Source organism: Schistocerca nitens, chromosome 6, assembly GCF_023898315.1.
Source record: "Schistocerca nitens isolate TAMUIC-IGC-003100 chromosome 6, iqSchNite1.1, whole genome shotgun sequence".
Taxonomy (NCBI): Eukaryota; Metazoa; Arthropoda; class Insecta; order Orthoptera; family Acrididae; genus Schistocerca; species Schistocerca nitens.
In genome coordinates, this window is record NC_064619.1 from 318060198 (window position 1) to 318083546 (window position 23349).

Genomic DNA, 23349 nt, shown 5'->3' on the forward strand with positions numbered 1-23349 from the left:
GCCTGACCCGTCATTAGAGACTGTGATGAACATTATTAAAGCCCAAGATACTTTTGATTATGCTGAGTGTGAGTTAGATCAGCCATGTATTTCTCAAATTGCCTGTGCTAAGCAAGTTATGCCACGCCCGCGGCCCCACCGACAGAGTCAGACTGTAAACACTAGCCGGCCGCGTCATGTTAAACACATTCGTCAGCCGCGTGTGCAAAATGATAGACTTAAGTCTTGCCCTAAGTGTGTTCTTGCTCATCCTCGTGAACGTTGCCCGTTACGAAACGCGGTTTGTCACTTTTGTCAAAGGAAAGGACACATCCAGACTGTTTGTTTGCGTAAACGCAAGAACAATTCTAGTGCTGCCCAGCCCATGGATATTCATGTTCTTCAAAGCCAGCCCGCCCAGAAGGTCGCGTTTAAAGACTCTTCCACGGTTCGTGTGGGTAATAAACTTGTTCGCAATAAGCCACCCACCCAGCCCTCTGCTATGCGACCCGAGCGTACTTCAAACGCTGTAAACAGTAATGTACAGACTGCAAGTGAAGCGGGAGTTGTTGTTCCACCCGCCCAACCCACGAGTTGTCGTAAGCAGCGAACACGCGCTAAACGTGCTGATTTTGTGTCTTCCGCCTCCGCTGCACCGATCCAGAGACAGTGTAATAAACTATTTGTGAAGCTACGCATCCAGGATAAGACCTTCAATTTTCAATTAGACACTGGTGCGTCTGTGACTCACATAAATAGTGCTACGTATGCGGCTATCGGCCGCCCTAAACTTTCAGCGGCAAAACATTCTTTGGCTACTTATAGTGGAGAACAAATTCCTGTGTTAGGTGTATGTATCGTGCCAGCCACATTCCGTGGCAATACAAAAACAGTTTCATTCACAGTGCTCCACGCTACAGACAGTGTAAACATTTTCGGATTAGACTGTTTTGACTTGTTTGGCCTGTCTATCCAAGACAATGTGTTGCAACTTAATTCTGTTGTTGTTTCTCAAGACAGCATAACCGATTTGTGTAAACGATACAGTGACATATTTAAAGACGAACTAGGTTGTGCTGCGAACTTTGCCGCTCATATTACGTTAAAAGATAATGCTCAGCCTCGATTTTTTCGTGCTCGTCCAGTGCCTCACGCCCTCCGGGCACCTGTAGAAGATGAACTTCGTCGTTGGCAAAACGACGGTGTTATTCAACCCGTTTCAGCGAGCCAGTGGGCTTCTCCCTTAGTTATTATAAAGAAACCGTCTGGCAAGTTACGTTTGTGTGCTGATTTTAAGTCGACAGTTAATCCTCAGACTGTCATTGATTCTTTTCCTTTACCTAGACCGGACGAGCTGATGGATAAGTTAGGGGAAGCTCGTTTCTTTTCCAAAATTGATCTCCGTGAAGCATATTTGAAATTGCCCCTCGACGAGCAATCACAACAGTATTTTGTCATAAACACGTCGTTGGGGTTGTTCCGTTTTCTGCGTTTGCCTTTTGGTTGTGCGTCAGCTCCAGCTGTTTTTCAGCGTTTTTTGTCACAACTTCTGGCTAATGTGCCATCGTGTTGCACCTATTTAGACGATATTGTTGTGTCCGGTCGGACGCCTGCTGAACATTTCCGTAATTTGGAGTGTTTGTTTACAGTGTTGTCTCAGGCAGGCCTACGTTGCAACATCGATAAATGTTCATTTTTCCTTACGGAGATGGAGTATCTGGGACATGTTATTAATGCTCAAGGCATTCATCCCTCCCAGTCACATTTAGCAGCTATTCGTGATTTGCCCGCCCCTCGCAATCTACATGAATTGCAAGCAGTTCTTGGCAAATTGACATATTATATTAGGTTTATACCTAATGCATCACAGATTGCTGCACCGTTGCATCGTCTCCGCCGTAAGAATGTTCCGTTTGTGTGGTCAGCTGATTGCTAATCAGCCTTTCAGCAGCTTAAAGAGGCTTTATTGAATGATCGTTGTCTGGTCCATTACGACCCTAACAAGCCTCTGGTGTTAGCTTGTGATGCCTCTTCTTTCGGCCTCGGTGCTGTGTTGTCTCACCGAGTCGGTAACACCGAACGTCCTATTGCGTTCGCCTCTAAATTGCTAAACAAAGCTCAGTGTAATTATAGCCAATTGGACAAGGAAGCGTTGGCTATTGTGTTCGGTGTCACAAAATTCCATCACTACCTCTATGGTAGACCATTCTATTTAGTAACAGATCACAAGCCCCTGACGTCACTGTTTCATCCGTCTAAACCTGTTCCTCAGCGGACAGCTCAGAGACTACAACGTTGGGCTCTTTTGTTATCACAATACCAGTATGAGATACTGTATCGCCCTACAGCTCAGCATGCAAACGCTGACGCGCTTTCTCGATTGCCGATTGCTGCGGATGAGGTCTTCGATTCCTCTGACGACTCTTGCCATCAGATTGACGCCGATGAGCATCAATCCCTCCGGGATTTTCCGATTGATTATCGTCAGGTGGCACGTGAGACAGCTACGGATCCTCATCTGAGTTTACTATTACGTTTTGTTCAACGTGGTTGGCCGTCCAAGGCAAAGGACATATCGGATCCTGTGGTTCGTCGCTATTATCCGCAACGTCATCTGTTGTCCGTTTCGCACGGAGTTTTGCTGTTACGCACCGAGAATGACCAGCTTCGTGTAGTGGTTCCCCAAGTGCTCCAATCCAAGGTCCTCGACTTGTTGCATCAAGGTCATTGGGGAGTGGTCCGCACCAAGCAGCTTGCCCGCCGTCATTGTACATGGATCGGCATTGATAAGCAGATTACGCAGATGTCTACAGATTGTTCGACGTGTCCCAAACACCAAGCTGCTCCGCCTCAACGCTATTTTGAGTGGGCACGCCCTGCCGGTCCCTGGCAGCGAGTACATATTGATTTCGCTGGCCCATATTGGCATTCTCGTTGGCTCCTCGTGATAGATGCATTTAGTAATTTTCCGTTTGTTGTGCCGATGCAGTCTACAACGTCTGCACAAACTATACAGGCGTTGACTTCAATTTTTTGTATTGAGGGTCTTCCAGAAGTTTTAGTGTCTGACAATGGTCCACAATTTACCTCTGCTGAATTTGAAAGTTTTTGTTCTGCCAATGGCATTCGCCATGTTCTTACTCCGCCGTTCCACCCTCAATCGAATGGTGCAGCGGAACGTTTTGTACGCACATTCAAGGATCATATGGACCGCCTTCGTGCTACGCACTCTCGTCGGCAGGCCCTCATCACGTTCCTGTCGTCGTACCGGACCACGCCACGCGACGGCCCTTCGCCTGCGGAGCTTCTCCACGGCCGTCGTCATCGCACCCTACTACGGTTGTTGCACCCCCCGGATCGACCCGCCGCTTCTGAGCATCGCACGCGTTTTCAGCGCAACGACGCCGTTTTTTTCAGAGTTTATCACGGTCGCCGTCGTTGGGAACGTGGTACCGTGATAAGTGTCCAGGGTCGCGGTTTTTATACTGTTCAAGGTGCTACTGGGGTGCACAGGAGGCATCAGAACCAGTTGCGCCGCGCTGGCCGCCCGGATTCTGCCGCTCGTTCTTTGTCCACAGATTTGGTCCGCGGCGGGTTCCAGCCGCGCCTTCCGACTTCGCTGCCGCCCCCAGGGCAGCAGCAGCAGCCGTCGCCGCTACCACGCCGACAGCCCGTCCCGTTGATGCCTCCCGCGCAGCTTCATACGGGAGCGCCCCAGGTGGTCGCTCCGGCGCCTGCGGTCCCTCTTCAGTCGCCACCGCCTTCGGAGCTGATGGACGTCGACCCCTCAGCCGGGCCGCCTTCCCAAGCGGTGGCTGTGCAGCCTGTCCTGCAGCCGCTTTCCTTGGGCACCCCCAAGGAGTCTGACACCGCAGCGCCTTGTCCGGCGCCCACTCAGCAGCCGTCGACGCAGCGTCAGGAGACGCTGCCTCTCTTCGTGGGTCCCGACGCCCCGTCGCGTCCAGTACCAGAAGCTGCGCCCGTGGTCACAGGCGTGCACCCTGACCTCGGTTTTCAGTCGGTGTTTCCCGAGGCCCCGCGCAGCCAATGCTGGGGTGCGGACCGGGGACTGCCACCGACAACAGTCTCCGCCCCGGTCTCTTCTGCTACGTCTGCGGCCAGACCCCTCCCCCGACGTCGACGCTCGCCACGTCATTATTCAACGACGGTGCGGCGATTTGGGGGGGAGGAGTGTTATATCCTAGCCAGTAATGCCAACCGAGCCCGCTGCCAAAAAGGTTGGCAGCATCAAAGTCCGGACGCCGTCCGCATAAGCAGCGCCAGCGATACAGGAAATCGCCGCAAGTCTGCGCGCGCCACCGCTGGCTTCTGGCTTCTTAAGCGCTGGAGTCGCGAGCGCTAGGACAGTTCTGTATTCGCCGCTCAGTTGTATACTCGCCACCGAATTGTGTACCTGCTAGTCAGTTGTGTGTTCATCGCAGCAGAGTTGTTGTTTGTCGTCAGCCGACGCTGACCAAGCCGCTCCGACTCGAACTAGACAGATTTCTGTAGACCATGTTCACCACTGTGTTCTGTATCGTCGTTAATAAAGATAAGTACCGACTTTCATTTAATCCGAGTGTTTGGGTTTTCATCTTTCTGTTCACTGTTCCAGCGGACCGGTCGGCCCGCTACTAAAAGTGTGGCGGTGACTTCGTAGGCCGTTTCTACAGCGAAGTGTTGTCGCTACGAAGGCCGTCACAAAAGTATACATGGAAGAATCCTGGAGATACTAAAAGGTATCAGATAGATTATATAATGGTAAGACAGAGATTTAGGAACCAGGTTATAATTTGTATGACATTTCCAGGGCAGATGCGGACTCTGACCACAATCTATTGGTTATGAACTGTAGATTAAAACTGAAGAAACTGCAAAAAGGTGGGAATTTAAGGAGATGGGACCTGGATAAACTGACTAAACCAGACGTTGTACAGATTTTCAGGGAGAGCATAAGGGAACAATTGACAGGAATGGGGGAAAGAAATACAGTAGAAGAAGAATGGGTAGCTCTGAGGGATGAAGAAGTGAAGGCAGCAGAGGATCAAGTAGGTAAAAAGGTGAGAGCTAGTAGAAATCCTTGGGTAACAGAAGAAATATTGAATTTAATTGATGAAAGAAGAAAATATAAAAATGCAGTAAATGAAGCAGGCAAAAAGGAATACAAACGTCTCAAAAATGAGATCGACAGGAAGTACAAAATGGCTAAGCAGGGATGGCTAGAGGACAAATGTAAGGATGTAGAGGCTTGTCTCACTAGGGGTAAGATAGATACTGCCTACAGGAAAATTAAAGAGACCTTTGGAGAAAAGAGAGCCACTTGTGTGAATATCAAGAGCTGAGATGGAAACCCAGTTCTAAGCAAAGATGGGAAAGCAGAAAGGTGGAAGGAGTATATAGAGCGTCTATACAAGGGCGATGTACTTGAGGACAATATTATGGAAATGGAAGAGGATGTAGATGAACATGAAATGGGAGATACGATACTGCGTGAAGAGTTTGACAGAGTACTGAAAGACCTGAGTCGAAACAGGGTCCCGGGAGTAGACAACATTCCATTAGAACTACTGACAGCCTTGGGAGGCAGTCATGACAAAACTCTACCATCTGGTGAGCAAGATGTACGAGACAGGCAAAATACCCTCAGACTTCAAGAAGAATATAATAATTCCAATCCCAAAGAAGGCAGGAGTTGACAGATATGAAAATTACCGAACTATCAGTTTAATAACCCACAGCTGCAATATACTAACGCGAATTATTTACAGACGAATGGAAAAACTGGTAGAAGCCGAACTCGGGGAAGATCAGTTTGGATTCCGTAGAAATGTTGGAACACGTGAGGCAATACTGACCTTACGACTTATCTTAGAAGAAAGATTAAGGATAGGCAAAACTACGTTTATAGCATTTGTAGACTTAGAGAAAGCTTTTGACATTGTTGACTGGATACTCTCTTTCAAATTCTAAAGGCGGCAGAGGTAAAATACAGGTGGCGAAAGGCTATTTACAATTTGAACAGAAACCAGATGGCAGTTATAAGAGTTGAGGGGCATGAAAGGGAAGCTGTGGTTGGGAAGGGAGTGAGACATGGTTGTAGCCTCTCCCCGATGTTATTCAATCTGTATATTGAGCAAGCAGTAAAGGAAACAAAAGAAAAATTCGGAGTAGGTATTAAAATCCAGGGAGAAGAAATAAAAACTTTGAGGTTCGCCGATGACATTGTAATTCTGTCAGAGACAGCAAAGGACTTGGAAGAGCAGTTGAACGGAATGGACAGTGTCTTGAAAGGAGGATATAAGATGAACATCAACAAAGGTAAAACGAGGATTATGGAATGTAGTCGAATTAAGTCGGGTGATGCTGCGGGAATTAGATTAGGAAATGAGACACTTAAAGTAGTAAAAGAGTTTTCCTATTTGGGGAGCAAAATAACTGATGATGGTCGAAGTAGAGAGGATATAAAATGTAGACTGGCAATGGCAAGGAAAGCGTTTCTGAAGAAGAGAAATTTGTTAACACCGAGTATAAATTTAAGTGTCAGGAAGTCGTTTCTGAAAGTATTTGTATGGAGTGTAGCCATGTATGGAAGTGAAACATGCACAATAAATAGTTTGGACAAGAAGAGAATAGAAGCTTTCGAAATGTGGTGCTACAGAAGAATGTTGAAGATTAGGATTGGGGAGAATAGAAGTTTGTGGCACAAGTTGACTAGAAGAAGGTATCGGTTGGTAGGACATGTTTTGAGGCATCAAGGGATCACAAATTTAGCATTGGAGGGCAGCGTGGAGGGTAAAAATCGTAGAGTGAGACCAAGAGATGAATACACTAAGCAGATTCAGAAGGATGTAGGTTGCAGTAGGTACTGGAAGATGAAGGAGGTTGCACAGGATAGATTAGCATGGAGAGCTGCATCAAACCAGTCTCAGGACTGAAGACCACAACAACAACAACAACATGGATGTTGTCTTTTCCAACCCATCCTTGCACTGGTTACCACATAATTACTGACTGATATTGCTTGTTTGAGTTGGGGAAAAAGTTTTGGTGGATGGACAGCAACTTGTGGGGTGGATAGCACCGAAACACTGATGGCGTACATGAATGCCACATGAGGAATCAGTCGAAAGGGAACGCAGAATCATTAGCTATTCCGTCATTATGCGAGACGAAGTCTAAATGTAAAACTCTTGAATCACCTTCGGTCTGTAGTTTGGAGACCGACGCCAAAGCAGCAAAACTCTTCCACTTTGCTTATCTTTTAATTGTCTTTTATTTAAAGCCAACCCATGTGTGGTCTGTTATGCTATGCGCCGTAAGAATATGATTTAGACCCTGCAGCGTCTAGTTTCCTGCGAAATGCCGTGGATCAGAACTTCTTTATGTCAGTTTAGAAGTTGACACTGGCCTCGAAGTCGTGGCAGAGAATGGTAATGTTTTACATTGTACAAATGCGTGTTAGAAAACAGTGTTTGAACCAGGACCAGAGGGAGCGTCTCTTGCGACTTAGTATAGTCTGTGGGATAGGATCATTCGCCTAGAGTATAGGTGATCAAAGTTTAAAGTGGCCTCTGCGATGTGTATATATTTAATAGCAGTAGCAGTTTGAGGTGTAAATTCGGTGAGCAGACTTGGTAAACAGTTTCGAATGCTTGCATGCCTGCACGCTGCGGTATTCTGGGGGAGCATTGCGAAATCTTTCCCCGCGCTGGAGCCCCACCGCAGCTTCCCGTAATTGAGTCAGCATTGGTGCCTAGGTGACATCTAAATCAGCTGAACTTTCATTGCTGTTAATTTTGCTCTGTTTGTGGGTATAGAATAACGATGATAGCATGTTGGACTGATTGATTTGAATGGACGCGGGTCTGTAGTACGTGTATGCAGTTTGGAGACGTACCATATTGCGCGCATTTCCATCGAATGGTCAAAACATGCTGCTATCGCACAAACTCAGGTCGCTCTGTTTCTACACGGGTTGACGAAGGTGGTGGGTATGGTTTTCTCCGACGTCTGCTGTAGAAACGGGCGCATCTGCAGCATGTGTAGGGACTGGCTATAACGAGGTTCTAATGTCATTGCAGCAGACAGGTTCGAGGAAGATGACTCGTTGCGAGATATAAGAGCGCCAGTAATATGATTGAGGAGTGGTTGTAATCATTAGAGGAATTGTCAATAGGATCCAACGCCGGTATATGCTTTAATGGAACGAGCTGTTTCCAAATCCCAGACATCATTTGTAGTGGGTAGCGTAACACCAGAGATTTGAGAATCTAGTGTACTTTTTCTTACGACCTCAATCGGTACATCATATACTATTACTGTTTCTATTCCTTCTCAATCAGTCATTGCCTATGACTCACTGAGTATCTCGTGGAACCTCTGATATGGTCTCGAGAAAGAATGCGCTACAAATAGTGTACAATTATCGGTATGGGGGAGTAGCGAATACCGCTTACATGCCACGTTCTTTGGCTAAATGAGATTATTTTATCACTAGGTTGCATCGTGGTCCGATAACAGAAAATTCCTACGTTCACCGTCACAGTACTTGTCCAGAAAAAAGGACATCATTCAGAGGTAATGTCGTGCCTTGATTTGTAAAGCGGGTATAGCTTTTAACATGGATAAATGTGTGCACTTGTAGAACGAAGACGGCTTGTGACAGTAACATGCAGTAGTTGTTGAGATCGAGTTTTTTTTTAACATCTGGTCGATAAATCTATTTTTCTAGGACACGGTGGTGGGACTCGCAAGGATAAACGCAAGAAAAATGTCCACGAATCGTTGATTTTCGGTCAGTATTATTTCGTATCGTAGGCAATCATCTATTGACGAAGTATTATAGTTGGTAGTAGTAGGGAATGCTAGATATGTTCGCATTTGAGGTTCAAATGGCTCTGAGCACTATGGGACTTAACATCTGTGGTCATCAGTCCCCTAGAAGTTAGAACTACTTAAGCCTAACTAACCTAAGGACATCACACACATCCATGCCCAAGGCAGGATTCGAACCTGCGACCGTAGCAGTCGCGCGGTTCCGGACTGAGCGCCTTAACCGCGAGACCACCGCGGCCGGCTCGCATTTGAGGATTAGGTTTATAAACTATGTGTTTGTGCGAAGGAAATGACTATGTCCAGTAGTAAGGAGGGTATGGATTTGACTTGGAGTACTGTGATAGCAAAAGGGAAGAGTATGTCAAGTCATAAGAAAGGTAGTGATATTTGTATTTCCAGAGCCACTGCCGACAGCAGGGTGTATTTCTGATACTTGGCTCATTGTCGAATGCCGTACAATGAGAGCGCGATCGTAACATTTAATTGTAAGTATAATGATAAAATATGTATGTGACCGGTTTTCTAGATTGATTCGGTACATGCATGGCCTGTGGTGGGAATGATTCACGTTTCCCGTTAACGGCGGCAGCCGTCCGAATGCAGAGGCCTTTTGGAGTATAGTAATGTATGTGAGTTAACTTTCACGTCCTGTAGACGACCGAATAGCGAACTAATACTTAGTACGTGTAGGGTGATCAATTGGACATATGAGAAGGTGGTGCGTTTGGGCTGGTCCGTTATTCCCTCCCACATAAATTGTTCCGTTGACTGCTTCTGCACATTTCGCGCGTTTATTTAATTGAGAGAAAATCGATTGTGGTGTGTGGAAGACACGATTGCATGTTCTCTAGACATGGGAAAGACCTTAGTTGGCTCGTAAATTATAGCGATGATTTGCAATCTGTTATATGGCCGACTTCGGTATTCGAGAGTGGAAATATCACTTTCGTCTATTTGTTTCTAGTTTCTCAGTGGTTTAGAGCACGCTCCACCTAGCTAAAGTTTCGGGTTTGTAGAGAAATAATTTCGAGTCTATATCTTGGTTGTAAGAGGTGTATTGACGTTAAATAGAATTGTTACAACGAAATGTATTCTCTTCCAGAACGGTGGGCGCTTGCGGGTGCGATATGCTGGTGGCGTAAGGGTGTGATACCGTAATTTATTTCTCTTTATTCTTAGTCACCAGAATAGCGACCTATTGCGTAAGTCGGTATCGTTAGGGCTGATCAACTGCCTGGATCTCCCAGCCACGTGCTCTGCTGAGGATGCACTGCTCTGAAGACTCTGCTCCCAGGTAAAGCAAAGTAGTAGCAGCTGCCTGTTCCCCAAGGAGCGAACACTTGAAAAGCTATCTGAGGAGTTCTCTGGAATTTCTTAGGTGTACCAGTCCTTCTGAGAAAAACATTAAACAGATTGTAGGAGGCATCGATCTGTGACTGTGTTCTGCGGATGGATCTCTTGTTGGACCATCAGCGACAAGATAGAGCCGGATTGTATCCTTACCTACGGCGGGGAGAGAGAGGGATGATGGGTGACAGGTGCGGTAAGAGTGACTCTAAGTTGGTTAGTTTAGGACCGCACATCGATGAGAACATACGTGCAACTGCCATCCTCTCTCCTGGTGCAATATGTAGGGGCAGGTTTTTGCAGTGGTTGTGTTGTTACAACGATTTACCCCAATTCGCACTACGAGTACTGCATTAAGTGCCCTTGATTATGGGTTCCGGTTTTTTTTTTCATGACAGTTTCGATATGTAATTAGAACAGTGAAGCATATCCCATCAATTCTTGAATTTCTATTCATTTCCAAGCAATGCGGCGGGAGGCGTCTGTGGCAAACTCTGACATCAAACAAAGATAGACGCAGTCCTCAGCTGAATGCTTGCAGGTAATACACGTATTAATCTCCTCTCTGTCCAACACCACCATCTCTTCACGTGAACATAATTCCTATCAGACCGAGCGAGGTGGCGCAGTGGTTAGCACACTGGACTCGCATTCGGGAGGATGACGGTTCAATCCCGCGTCCGGCCGTCCTGATTTAGGTTTTCCGTGATTTCCCTAAATCGCTTCAGGCAAATGCTGGGATGGTTCCTCAGAAAGGGCACGGCCGATTTCCTTCCCCATCCTTCCCTAATCCGAGCTTGTGCTCCGTCTCTAATGACCTCGTTGTCGACGGGACGTTAAACAGTAATCTCCCCCCCCCCCTCCACAATTCCTATAAAAAATATAGCACGTTCCACTCCAGCTTTTTTCTGCCAGCGATCATCCTATGTAGAGTTTGAGTACGCCTGCCACTAGTTTTGAGTAGTACTGTGAGATTTTTTCCAGCAGAATAATACCGGTTGTAAGGCATCGTCAAGTTTAGAGAGCAGGCCTCTGTGGCCAAGCAGGTTCCAGGCGCTTCAGTCCGGAACCGCGCTGCTGCTACGGTCGCAGGTTCGAATCACGGATGTATGTGATATTCTTAGGTTAGTTAGGTTTAAGTAGTTCTAAGTAGAGGACTGATGACATCACATGTTAAGTCCCATAGTGCTTAGAACCATTTGAACCAAGTTTTGAGCTGTATCGCGATTTTAGGTGCTCCTTGTGAAGCGCTATGCACATAGTTGCGTTGTTAGGACCGATCTCTGTGCTTAATTATGTAATTAGTATCGATCTTTACCTCAGTTACCCCACCAAAATAAATACAGTACACTAACCTAACCTTACTCTCTTGCATTCCAAACCGGCTCTTCCTGCATTGTTGCAAGCAACGAAAGCTACAGTTACCCATCCGTTACCCAAACTGGAGGAAGAAGAAACTTTCATTAAGGAAAAATTTAACCTCGCACCACAAAATAAAGTAGGTCCATTAATAAGAACAAATTTAGTAGTTTTACCTACTCCTCTTGTTTCGTTCTTTTTACCCTTCGCAGAAGATGTCGAAGCACCAAGAGTGCCGTCCACATTGACAAGTGATTTGTAAACCAGCATTCGCCGGCGGCGAGTAGGTAAAACTACTCAATTTGTTCTTATTAATGGACCTGCTTTATTTTGTGCTGCGAGGTTAAATTTTTCCTTAATGAAAGTTTCTTCTTCTTCCAGTTTGGGTAACGGATGGCTAACTGTAGCTTTCGTTGCTTGTAACAATGCAGGAAGAGCCGGTTTGGAATCCTTTGAAACTCGGGAAATCTTAGCCTACCGTACTATTCCTGTTTCCGAGATTATTATTGCTAGTGAGGGTTCCTACCTTTTACCTCACGGGAATTTGTCTTTGTCTTGTCGTAGACATATCAAGATAAATTCTGATTCTAGTATTCACTTATGGGTGAAGGCAAGTGGTCCTTCTTCTTTGGAAGATTGTCGCATTGTGGGTGATTGTACTTTATATAATCATTGAAAGCAGTTCTCAAGGTTTAGGTGTTTTGTGGGGGTCAACTTGGGCTTTCTGTCCAGAAAGACAGGGTTTCGAGTCCCGGAAAGGGAATCACCATTTTTTAATTTCCCGCTAATTCCTGGGTGGGATGTAACGACAGCAAAGCTTTGGGACAAATAAATTCCCGCCAATTTTGAAATTCTGACGATTTTTAGAATTTCCCACAAAAATACAGAATTCCTGCCAGAATTCGAAACTGCCACCAATAGGGTAGGTGGTGGAGGGGGATTAGCGATGTGCGGAAGGGTTGGGGAAGGGAGGTGGTCTGGGGACCCACCTGCCAGTTGGGAAAAACACATGACATTATCTGGAGGGGGGGGGGAATGGACAGTGAGTGGGTGGAAGATAATTAATTGATCAATTTAATTAATTTATATATCAACTTGATATCAAACTTGCGTTAAGAATCCCCTCACTCTACTGCTGCTACGTAACTGCTAAACAATGACAGGAGATTAATAGTTTCGCGAAAAATGTCTACCGCCGATATTTTGTATAAGGCTTGGTGATCAAGATAAAAATCTGGTTGTTGCACAACATATGCCATAAACGTGTTAAGGGCCGAAGGTTGTAGCATAATGGGAAGAGGAAATCAATGCCTTTTGCAATGCCCATAGTTTGGAGGGTGCTGCAAAATCATATATGTTGTTGTGATGTTCATTCTGAAGACTAGTTTCTGCAGCTGCTACTCTACCCTATGCAAACCTCTTGGTCTATGAATAACTACTGAAACATACAACTTTTTGAAGCTGATTACTGGTCTCCCTCTACAACTTCTACCTCTCACACTTTCCTCTGATATTGAACTGGTGATAGCTTGACGTCCCAGAATGTGTCCTATCAACTGATCCCCTCTTTTAGTCAAATTATACCACAAATTTCTTTTCTCCCCAATTCCATTATGTACCTCCTCATTGGTTACACGATCTACCCATCTAATCTTCAGCGTTCTTCCTTAGCGCCACATTTCTATTCTCTTCTTTGTGGACAGTTTATCGTCCAAATCATGTATATGTTTGTTAGTTTTGTGTGGTTTATTCAGTGAAATCATCGAAAGGAAATGTTATCGTCATATTTGTGTTGTATTTCTATAATAATTATTAGCATTTTACAAAGAACATATACCGTTATCTACTTTCATACATTGCGTATTGATTCTATACATGGTTACAAAATAAAGTTAATTTATTTTTTATCCAATTAAAGAAATTGCCTTTTGGGAAAAAAATTGGCTTCAGCTAAAACTTCATACATGTTTTGTAGAAAAATCTGACGCGACATAGGAAAATTAAAATCGGATTTAAAATCAGAATGAAAAGTACTTTAATTATGACCTTACAGCAATAAAATGTCGTTCCAAAAGTTTTAGAATGAAGCATAGTGTAACTAGTGTATGGGGGGCGTTTGAAAGGTCTGTGGAAAGTCCGAGAGATGGCACCACCGGCGCGTATCGAGGTCATGTTTAGTTAGTAGCATCTTTGGAAAGAACGCACACCAAGTTTCAGCCATATTGGTCCATTTCTTTGTGTTTCGCATTCGTGTGAATCAAGTAAGTCGAGTGACTGTGAAAAAATGGACGAAAAATATTTCGTGTGGTGACTAAACATTACTTTATGAATGGCAAAACGCCTCAGGAGACTAAAGAGAAGCTTGATAAACATTACGGTGACTCTGCAGCTTCGATGAGAACAGTTTATGAGTGGTTTCAAAATTTTCGGAGTGGCCATATGGGCACAAGTGATGCTGTACGTTCTGGACGCCCTGTGGAGGTTACGACTCCAGAAATCATTGATAAAATCAATGATATGGTGATGGGTGACAGAAGAGTTAAGATGCTTGAGATTGCTAGTGCTGTGGGCATCTCGAATGAACCGGTACATAATATTTTGCACAAACATTTGGACATGAGTAAGCTATCCGCAAGATGGGTTCCGCGATTGCTCACGCTTGCCCAAAAACGGAATCGTGTGAAGTGTTTCAAGATGGTTTGCAGCTGTTCAGGAAGAATCCGCAGGACTTTAAACGTTGTTTCGTCACTGTAGATGAAACATGGATACATTACTATACTCCTGAGATCAAACAACAATCTAAACAATGGGTTACCAAGGGAGAATCTGCACCAAAAGAGGCGAAGACCATTCCTTCGGCAGGAAAGCTTATAGCGACTGTCTTTTGGGATTCACAAGGGATAATCCTCATCGACTATCTGGAAAAGGGTAAAACTATTACAAGTGAATAATTTGGACCGTTTGAAAACCGAGCTGCAAGAAAAACGCCGGTGATTGGACCGCAAAAAAGTCATTTCCATCACGACAATGCACCAGCACCACAGCGGCTGTCGTCGCAAAATTATTGGAAATAGGATTCCAGCTCGTTTCACATCCCCCCTATTCTCCAGAATTGGCTCCCTCGGACAATTATTTGTTCCCCAACTTGAAGAAATGACTGGCGCGACAAAGATTTTATTCAAACGAGGAGGTGATTGCAGCAACTAATAGCTACGAGTAATTTGCAGACTTGGCAATTTTAATCTGCCAGGAAGTTTCATATCAGCGCACACTCCGCTGCAGAGTGAAAATCTCATTCTAGAAAGGTTTAGATGTTCGTTTTTCCCGCGCGCTGTACGGGAGTGGAATGGTAGAGAGATAGTATGATTGTGGTTCGTCTGCCAAGCACTTAAATGTGAATTGCAGAGTAGTCATGTAGATGTAGACTGGAGCCGGCCAGTGTGGCCGAACGGTTCTAGGCGCTTCAGTCTGGAACCGCACGACCGATACGGTCGCAGGTTCGAATCCTGCTTCGGGCATGGATGTGTGTGATGTCCTTAGTTAGGTTTAAGTAGTTCTAAGGGGACTGATGACCTCAGATGTTAAGTCCCATGTTGCTCAGAGCCATTTGAACTATACTGGAAGCGTGTACTGTCACAGCCGGTGGTCATTCTGAACACAGCCTGTGATGGACAGTTGTCTCGTTTCTAATCAGAATCCGCATAACTTGTATGCACTTGTGTTGTTTTTTAGTGTGTGCTACGACAGGTAGTCGGTGAGGGAACTTCTCAAAATACAATATCCCGTAAACGGTTTGCACTAGAATCCTGAAACAAACACCACTGACATTCTAACTTAAACTACTTTTAATTCGTTCGTGTCAATAGGCACTGTTCCATTTAAAAAGTGTATGTCTGCACGAAAATACACTTTCTGAGTGTTATCACAATCTGTTGATTGGCTAACAATACGACACCCTGACTGCAATTAATTCTGTGGAAACCGCACATTAGGAGCACTTTCCGTTTCCGCAATATTCGCTGTGCAAGTTTTAGGTGATTCATCCTGCATATGGAAAAAAAAAGAAAAAAAAAACGGAAAGGTGTTATACTACCGTTAGAAACGTGTTTTGTGCGCAATCTTGGGTGGTATGGATATAGAAGAGACCGTTCTCTGGAGAAGATTCTCAGAGTAAAAGAACTTTTTTCTGAGAAAGCTCTCTGTTTCGTATGAATAAAAAGTTCGAACCATGTTCTCGACTAGGAAGTTCCTTCTCGCTACCTACCCTCCCTCTTGAGAAGGTTGTCGGTGTATGTCGTCTGCCGCGTCTGGCACAAAACACACGCGTGATGTTTCATGTCATTCAACTCGCTCATGCCGGCAAACTATTCAGTGTACAAACGTGGAACTGGCATCAGTGCGTTCTGGAACAATTGAACTACCCTTAGTTATTACTTTTACTCGCGGCAACAAATTATTAAGACGATTTGCGGACAATTTACGAAATGCATTTTCTTGCGATATTACGAATTTTCGACATGCTGGAAAATTTTTTGTTATTGAAGTTAGGTGAACACATTATGCGAACGAAATCTTAACATTGCGCGACATTTTCATCTGCTCCAAACCGGAACTCCATCCTACTTTTCTAACACGAAATAATTTTGGTTAATGCGAGGCATAATGATCCGATCGCGTGTCAAGTACGTAAGCTGTAGCCCTTGCGGTTCGTCAAGCGAAACAAAAATCATAGGTTTGTAGTAAAGTAATTATTGATTTTTCTGATCCACCTACTTATTACTAACATGGCAGATATAAGATTTATGCTGTGAGAAAACGCGATGATGAACAACTGAAAATGTCAAGAGACACAGTTGTCTGGCGTGTATATCTAAGTCTTCTCGTACGTCAGTCTGAAAACTCGGGTCTTCTAACAAGCAATAAAAATATTTTAATTATCACGTCGTTTCATAGATCATACGCTCCTCTTTCATGATTTCGAGGAAGGAAGTTCGCTAGGCAAATAATGCTCTTTTGTTATAGGCTCTCACGGCCGATGCTGACTTCACTTAAATCTTCCGAGCTGATAGGTCGAGGTCGAGCCATAAGACTTGCTCTCTACACTGGCTACATATTCGGCGCTCACACGAGTACGCTGCTTTACCTAAAAAATGGTTCATGTGGCTCTGAGCACTGTGGGACTTAACATCTGAGGTCATTAGTCCCCTAGAACTTAGAACTACTTAAACCTAACTAACCTAAGGACATCACACACATCCATGCCCGAGGCAAGATTCCAACCTGCGACCGTAGCAGCAGCGCGGTTCCGGACTGAAGCGCCTAGAACCGCTCGGCGAATTCGGCCGGATGCTATACCTCTGAAGTTGTCTCCCGCAATCGGATATGAAACGTTAAGGGAAAGTTTTATGCCTCGACCACGGCCTACAAGTTTTAAGTGAAATGTTCTTTTTGTTAAACCGGTATAAACTTCTACACTTTCTCCCTTCAGCCTAGGGTATGTTTCCAGAATGAGATTTTCACTCTGCAGCGGAGCGTGCGCTGATATGAAACTTCCTGGCAGATTAAAACTGTGTGCCGGACCGAGACTCGAACTCGGGACCTTTGCCATCCCCTAGGCTGTGGCTAAGCCATGTCTCTGCAATATCCTTTCTTTCAGGAGTGCTAGTTCTGCAAGGTTGCAGGAGAGCTTCTGTTAAGTTTGGAAGGTAGGAGACGAGGTACTGGCGGAAGTAAAGCTGTGAGGATTGGGCGTAAGTCGTGTTTGGGTAGCTAAGTTGGTAGAGCACTTGCCCGCGAAAGCAAAGGTCCCGAATTCGAGTCTCGGTCCAGCACACTGTTTTTATCTGCCAGGAGGTTTCATATCAGCGCACACTCCGCTGCAGAGTGAAAATCTCATTCTATTTCAAGTTAGATCAAATAGTGTGTAAGCTTAGGGACTGATGACCTCATCGGTTTGGTCCCATATAATATTACCACACATTTCCAAATTTTAGTTTCATTGAAACGAAATAGGAGAATTTTCTTTGTTTTGAGCAGCTTCCCTCATACTTTTACTCACGCTGACAAAATTCTCTGGTGAAGTGTATTCTCCGACTCTCTTTATTCGTGAGAATTTTTCCCGAAATTTCGGGTATAAAGTACTTCATATTCTCCATTTTATTCGCACGACCCCTTGTCAGGTCAGCGAGAGACACGTGTTTCGCAGTGTTGCTGTGTGTGGACACGTTGAGGGACAGGAGGCGGCTGGGTAACCGGTTTGGCGCTCCGTGCTGGGCTGCGAGCGCGGCTGAATGAATGGCCGCCGGGCGGCGCCTGCAGAAGTCGGCCAGTGTTGGTCGAGGTCGGGCCGCATCGAGCGGCGCATGCGCGCAGCGTGGCCGCGCCGGCCTTGACACAATGCGCCGCCGCCGAGCGTTGCCCTCGGCCGACTCTCGCTGCCCTGCCCTGCGCGCCCGGCTGCGGCTGCGGCTCTACGACCGTCCCTTCCTCCTTCCGGCGCGCCGCTACATGTTGCGCAATATTGCCGTAGCACGCGCCCCTGCTTGGACTGGAGCGCTGAGTTGTTAACAAAGAACGAAACGTTACCCATTCACTGTTAAGATAACCTTTACGTTAATTAGACTGAACATTCTTCACCAGCTATCACGAAAGCGGGTGTCACACGGAACACCAATCAGAAGTGCAAGGCCAGTGTTACGAGTCGTAAATAGAACGACAGCACCGTCCCAAGTGTCTTCGCTGTCAACTTTGAAATTTAACGCGGATATCCGGAAGTTGCTTACGGAATTTTAGTATTAAGTGAAAACATATTTCATTTATGCTTATGAGTGGCTCTGGTAGTCTGGTGGTAATGTCTAATCATTTGTAAAACCCGATACTGCAAATTCGATTCGCGTGGCTGTTATCAAGGAGAAAATGTGTTCCTGATTACGACCATCTTGTGCGTATTGCACTCTTTGAATTTGAAAGTAAATATGTTACTCTTATTTTGTTTAATGTTTACTCTCATCGTAACACTGTTGGGGTAAATGATTCCATATTTATTTTTGTTTTATGTGCGATAGAAACTACACTACTGGCCATTAAAATTGCTACACCACGAAGATGACGTGCTACAGACGCGAAATTTAACCGACAGGAAGAAGATGCTGTGATATGCAAATAATTAGCTTTTCAGAGCATTCACACAAGGTTGGCGCCGGTGGGAACACCTCCAACGTGCTGAGATGAGGAAAGTTTCCAACCGATTTCTCATACACAAACAACAGTTGACCGGCGTTGCCTGGTGAAACGTTGTTGTGATGCCTTGTGTAAGAAGGAGAAATGCGTACCATCACGTTTCCGACGTTGATAAAGCTCGGATTGTAGCCTATCGCGATTGCGGTTTATCGTATCGCGACATTCCTACTCGCGGTGGTCGAGATCCAAAGACTGTTAGCAGAATATGGAATCAGTGGGTTCAGGAGGGTAATATGGAACGCCGTGCTGGATCCCAACGGCCTCGTATCACTAGCAGTCGATATGACAGGCATCTTATCCGCATGGCTATAACGGATCGTGCAGCCACGTCTCGATCCCTGAGTCAACAGATAGGGACATTTGCAAGACAACAACCATCTGCACGAACAGTTCGATGACGTTTGCAAAATGATTCAAATGGCTCTGAGCACTATGGGACTTCACATCTACGGTCATCGGTCCCCTAGAACTTAGAACTACTTAAACCTAAGTAACCTAAGGATATCACACAACACCCAGTCATCACGAGGCAGAGAAAATCCCTGAACCCGCCGGGAATCGAACCCGGGAACCCGGGCGTGGGAAGCGAGAACGCTACCGCACGACCACGAGGTGCGGACGACGTTTGCAGCAGCACGGACTATCAGCTCGGAGACCATGGCTTGACGCTGCATCACAAACAGGAGCGCCCGCGATGGAGTACTCAACGACGAACCTGGGTGCACGAATGGCAAAACGTCATTTTTTCGGATGAATCCAGGTTCTGTATACAGCATCATGATGGTCGCAACCGTGTTTAGCGACATAGCGGTGAACGCACATTGGAAGCGTGTATTCGTCATCGCCATACTGGCGTATCACCCGGCGTGATGGTATGGGGTGCCGTTGGTTACACGTCTCAGTCACCTCTTGTTCGCATTGACGGCACTTTGAACAGTGGACGTTACATTTTAGATGTGTTACGACCCGTGGCTCTACCCTTCATTGGATCCCTGCGAAACCCTACATTTCAGCAGGATAATGCACGACCGCACGTTGCAGGTTCTGTACGGGCCTAATGTTCAACTGCTGCCCTGGTCAGCACATTCTCCAGATCTATCCACAACTGAAAACGTCTGGTCAATGGTGGTCGAGCAACTGGCTCGTCACAATACGCCAGTCAATACTCGTGATGAACTTGTGGTATCGTGTTGAAGCTGCATGGGCAACTGTACCTGTACACGCCATCCAAGCTCTGGTTGACTCAATGCCCAGGCGTATCAAGGCCGTTATTACGGCCAGAGGTGGTTGTTCTGGGCACTGATTTCTCAGGATCTATGCACCCAAATTGCGTGAAAATGTAATCACATGTCAGTTTTAGTATAATATATTTGTCCAATGAATACCTGTTTATCATCTGCATTTCTTCTTGGTGTAGCAATTTTAATGGCCAGTAGTGTAGTTTCCTCACATTGTATTCTGTGGACTCATGTCTATTTTTTACTGCTTACGAATCCTCTTGCATACTGCTCGACTTAAATGCTCTGTAAGTACATTGTTCGTATCTGCGTTATTTTTGTTACCATCCGCTTTTCGCACTCTCGCGTTTAATGCAGGCGACCGAAATTTTCATTGACTTCTGGTGAAATGTACTGCTTGTAGTACCTGTTAATAAAGTGTGAAAACAGTTTCGTAACTACTGTGGCAGTCTTAACATTTGCATGGAAGAATGCTCTAGCCACAAAGACTACGAAGAATATTCATCTACAACATCCATACTTTGCAAGTCACTGTGCAATGTACGGCACTCAGTGATACGAAGCAACACCATTCAAACCAGAATTACACACACATTCTGTGCCAAGATGTAATAAAGCTGAATACTAATACTGTCAAAGATTGCTACTCTGTAGTTCCCCGCTAAATGCAAAAAACTACGGAAAATCGATGCAAACAAAAATTACGTAGAATACCGGCAATATACACTAAAGCGACAAAGAAACTGGTATAGGCATGCGTACTCAAATACTGAGATATGTACAACAGGCAGATACGGCGTTGTTTTGGCGCAACGCCTGTGTAAGACAAGGGTCTGCCGCAGTTGTTCGATCGGTTACTGCTGCAGGTTATCAAAATTTAAGTGAGTTTGAACGTGGTTTTTTATAGTCGGCGCACGATGGGACTCAGCATCTCCGAGGCAGCGATAAAGCGGGGCTTTTCCCATACGACCATTTCACGAGTGTACCGTGAATATCAGGAATGCGGTAAAACATCAAATCTCCGATATCGCTGGGGCCGGAGAAAGATCCTGCAAGAACGGGACCAACGACGACTGAAGAGAATCGTTCAACGTGACAAAATTGCTACCCCTCCGCAAATTGCTGCAGATTTCAGTACTGGGCCATCAACAAGTGTCACCGTGCGAACCATTCAACAAAACATCATCGATATTGGCTTTCGGAGTAGAAGGCCCACTCGTGTACCCTTGATGACTATACAACACGAAGGTTAACGCCTCGCCTGAGACTGTCAACACCGACATTGGACTGTTGATGACTGGAAACATGTTGCCTGGTCGGACGAGTCTCGTTTCACATTATATCGAGTGGATATGGAGACAATCTCATGAATCCATGGACCGTGCATGTCAGCAAGGAACTGTTCAAGCTGGTGGAGGGTCTTTAATGGTGTGGGGTGCGTGCAGTTGTTGTGATGTGGGACCCTTGATACGTCTAGATACAACTCTGACAGATGACACGTACGTAAGTATCATGTCTGATCACCTGCATCCAATCATGTCCATTGTGCATTCCAATCGACTTGGGCAACTCCAGCAGGACATTGCGACACCCCACACGTCCAGAATTGCTACAGAGTGACTCCATGAACATTAGTCTGAGTTCCGCTGGCCACCAAACTCCCCAGAGATGAACATTTCTGAGCATATCTGGGATGCCTTGCAATGTGCTGTTCAGAAGAGGTCTCATCTCCCTCGTACTCTTACGGATTTATGGACAGCTCTGTGAGTCATGGTGTCAGTTCCCTCTAGCATTGCTTCAGACAATGGTCGAGTCCATTCCACGCGCTGTTGCGGCACATCTTCGTGCTCGAGCTGACGCTACACAATATTAGACAGGTGTACAAATTTATTTGGTTCTTCAGTGTAGCTACGACGCATTTAAAACGAGCAGTTCACACTTAGACTCGAAAGCAATAACAGATACACGTAAGTCCGCTGAACAGCATGCAACTTCTGTTTTATAGGAAACAAAAACAAATTTGGAATCATTTATCCATCCAATACTACAGATACGAGAAGATCGCAATCAGAATATGAGCAACATATTTACAATGTAATTCAAAGAGTGCATTGTACACGAGAAGGTGTAATAAGAAGCAGAACGTGATGAAACCAAATGCTGAAGTACGAAACGTAAACAAACATGGAAGACCAAAAGTCAGCCAACAAGAAAGCGAGATGATGTAGCGCTGCAAATGACGTGGTAGTGAACCACTAAGTTCTTGTATGAGTTTCACGCCCGTTTCGTGTCACACGTAGGGATATGGATAATTTACTCAAGAGTGACACTGCAAGAAAAGTGGCGTACACACACACACACACATACACACACACACACACACACACACACACACACTATATATATATATATATATATATATATGGTGTTTCAAAAATGACCGGTATATTTGAAACGGCAATAAAAACTAAACGAGCAGCGATAGAAATACACCGTTTGTTGCAATATGCTTGGGACAACAGTACATTTTCAGGCGGACAAACTTTCGAAATTACAGTAGTTACAATTTTCAACAACAGATGGCGCTGCAAGTGATGTGAAAGATATAGAAGACAACACAGTCTGTGGGTGCGCCATTCTGTACGTCGTCTTTCTGCTGTAAGCGTGTGCTGTTCACAACGTGCAAGTGTGCTGTAGACAACATGGTTTATTCCTTAGAACAGAGGATTTTTCTGGTGTTGGAATTCCACCGCCTAGAACACAGTGTTGTTGCAACAAGACGAAGTTTTCAACGGAGGTTTAATGTAACCAAAGGACCGAAAAGCGATACAATAAAGGATCTGTTTGAAAAATTTCAACGGACTGGGAACGTGACGGATGAACGTGCTGGAAAGGTAGGGCGACCGCGTACGGCAACCACAGAGGGCAACGCGCAGCTAGTGCAGCAGGTGATCCAACAGCGGCCTCGGGTTTCCGTTCGCCGTGTTGCAGCTGCGGTCCAAATGACGCCAACGTCCACGTATCGTCTCATGCGCCAGAGTTTACACCTCTATCCATACAAAATTCAAACGCGGCAAACCCTCAGCGCCGCTACCATTGCTGCACGAGAGACATTCGCTAACGATATAGTGCACACGATTGATGACGACGATATGCATGTGGGCAGCATTTGGTTTACTGACGAAGCTTATTTTTACCTGGACGGCTTCGTCAATAAACAGAACTGGCGCATATGGGGAACCGAAAAGCCCCATGTTGCAGTCCCATCGTCCATGGATCCTCAAAAAGTACTGGTCTGGGCCGCCATTTCGTCCAAAGGAATCATTAGCCCATTTTTCAGATCCGAAACGAT

The 23349-nt window shown here is 45.4% G+C and overlaps 1 protein-coding gene across 1 annotated transcript; it reads left to right on the forward strand.

Annotated features, from left to right (window-relative positions):
- Positions 1 to 364: 364 nt before the first annotated feature.
- On the forward strand, positions 365 to 18087 carry LOC126263344 (uncharacterized). Its single transcript, XM_049960433.1, has 3 exons — positions 365 to 578; positions 3558 to 4075; positions 17839 to 18087. Exons 1-3 carry the CDS (start codon positions 365 to 367, stop codon positions 18085 to 18087), a joined length of 981 nt encoding a protein of 326 aa, XP_049816390.1.
- Positions 18088 to 23349: the final 5262 nt, after the last annotated feature.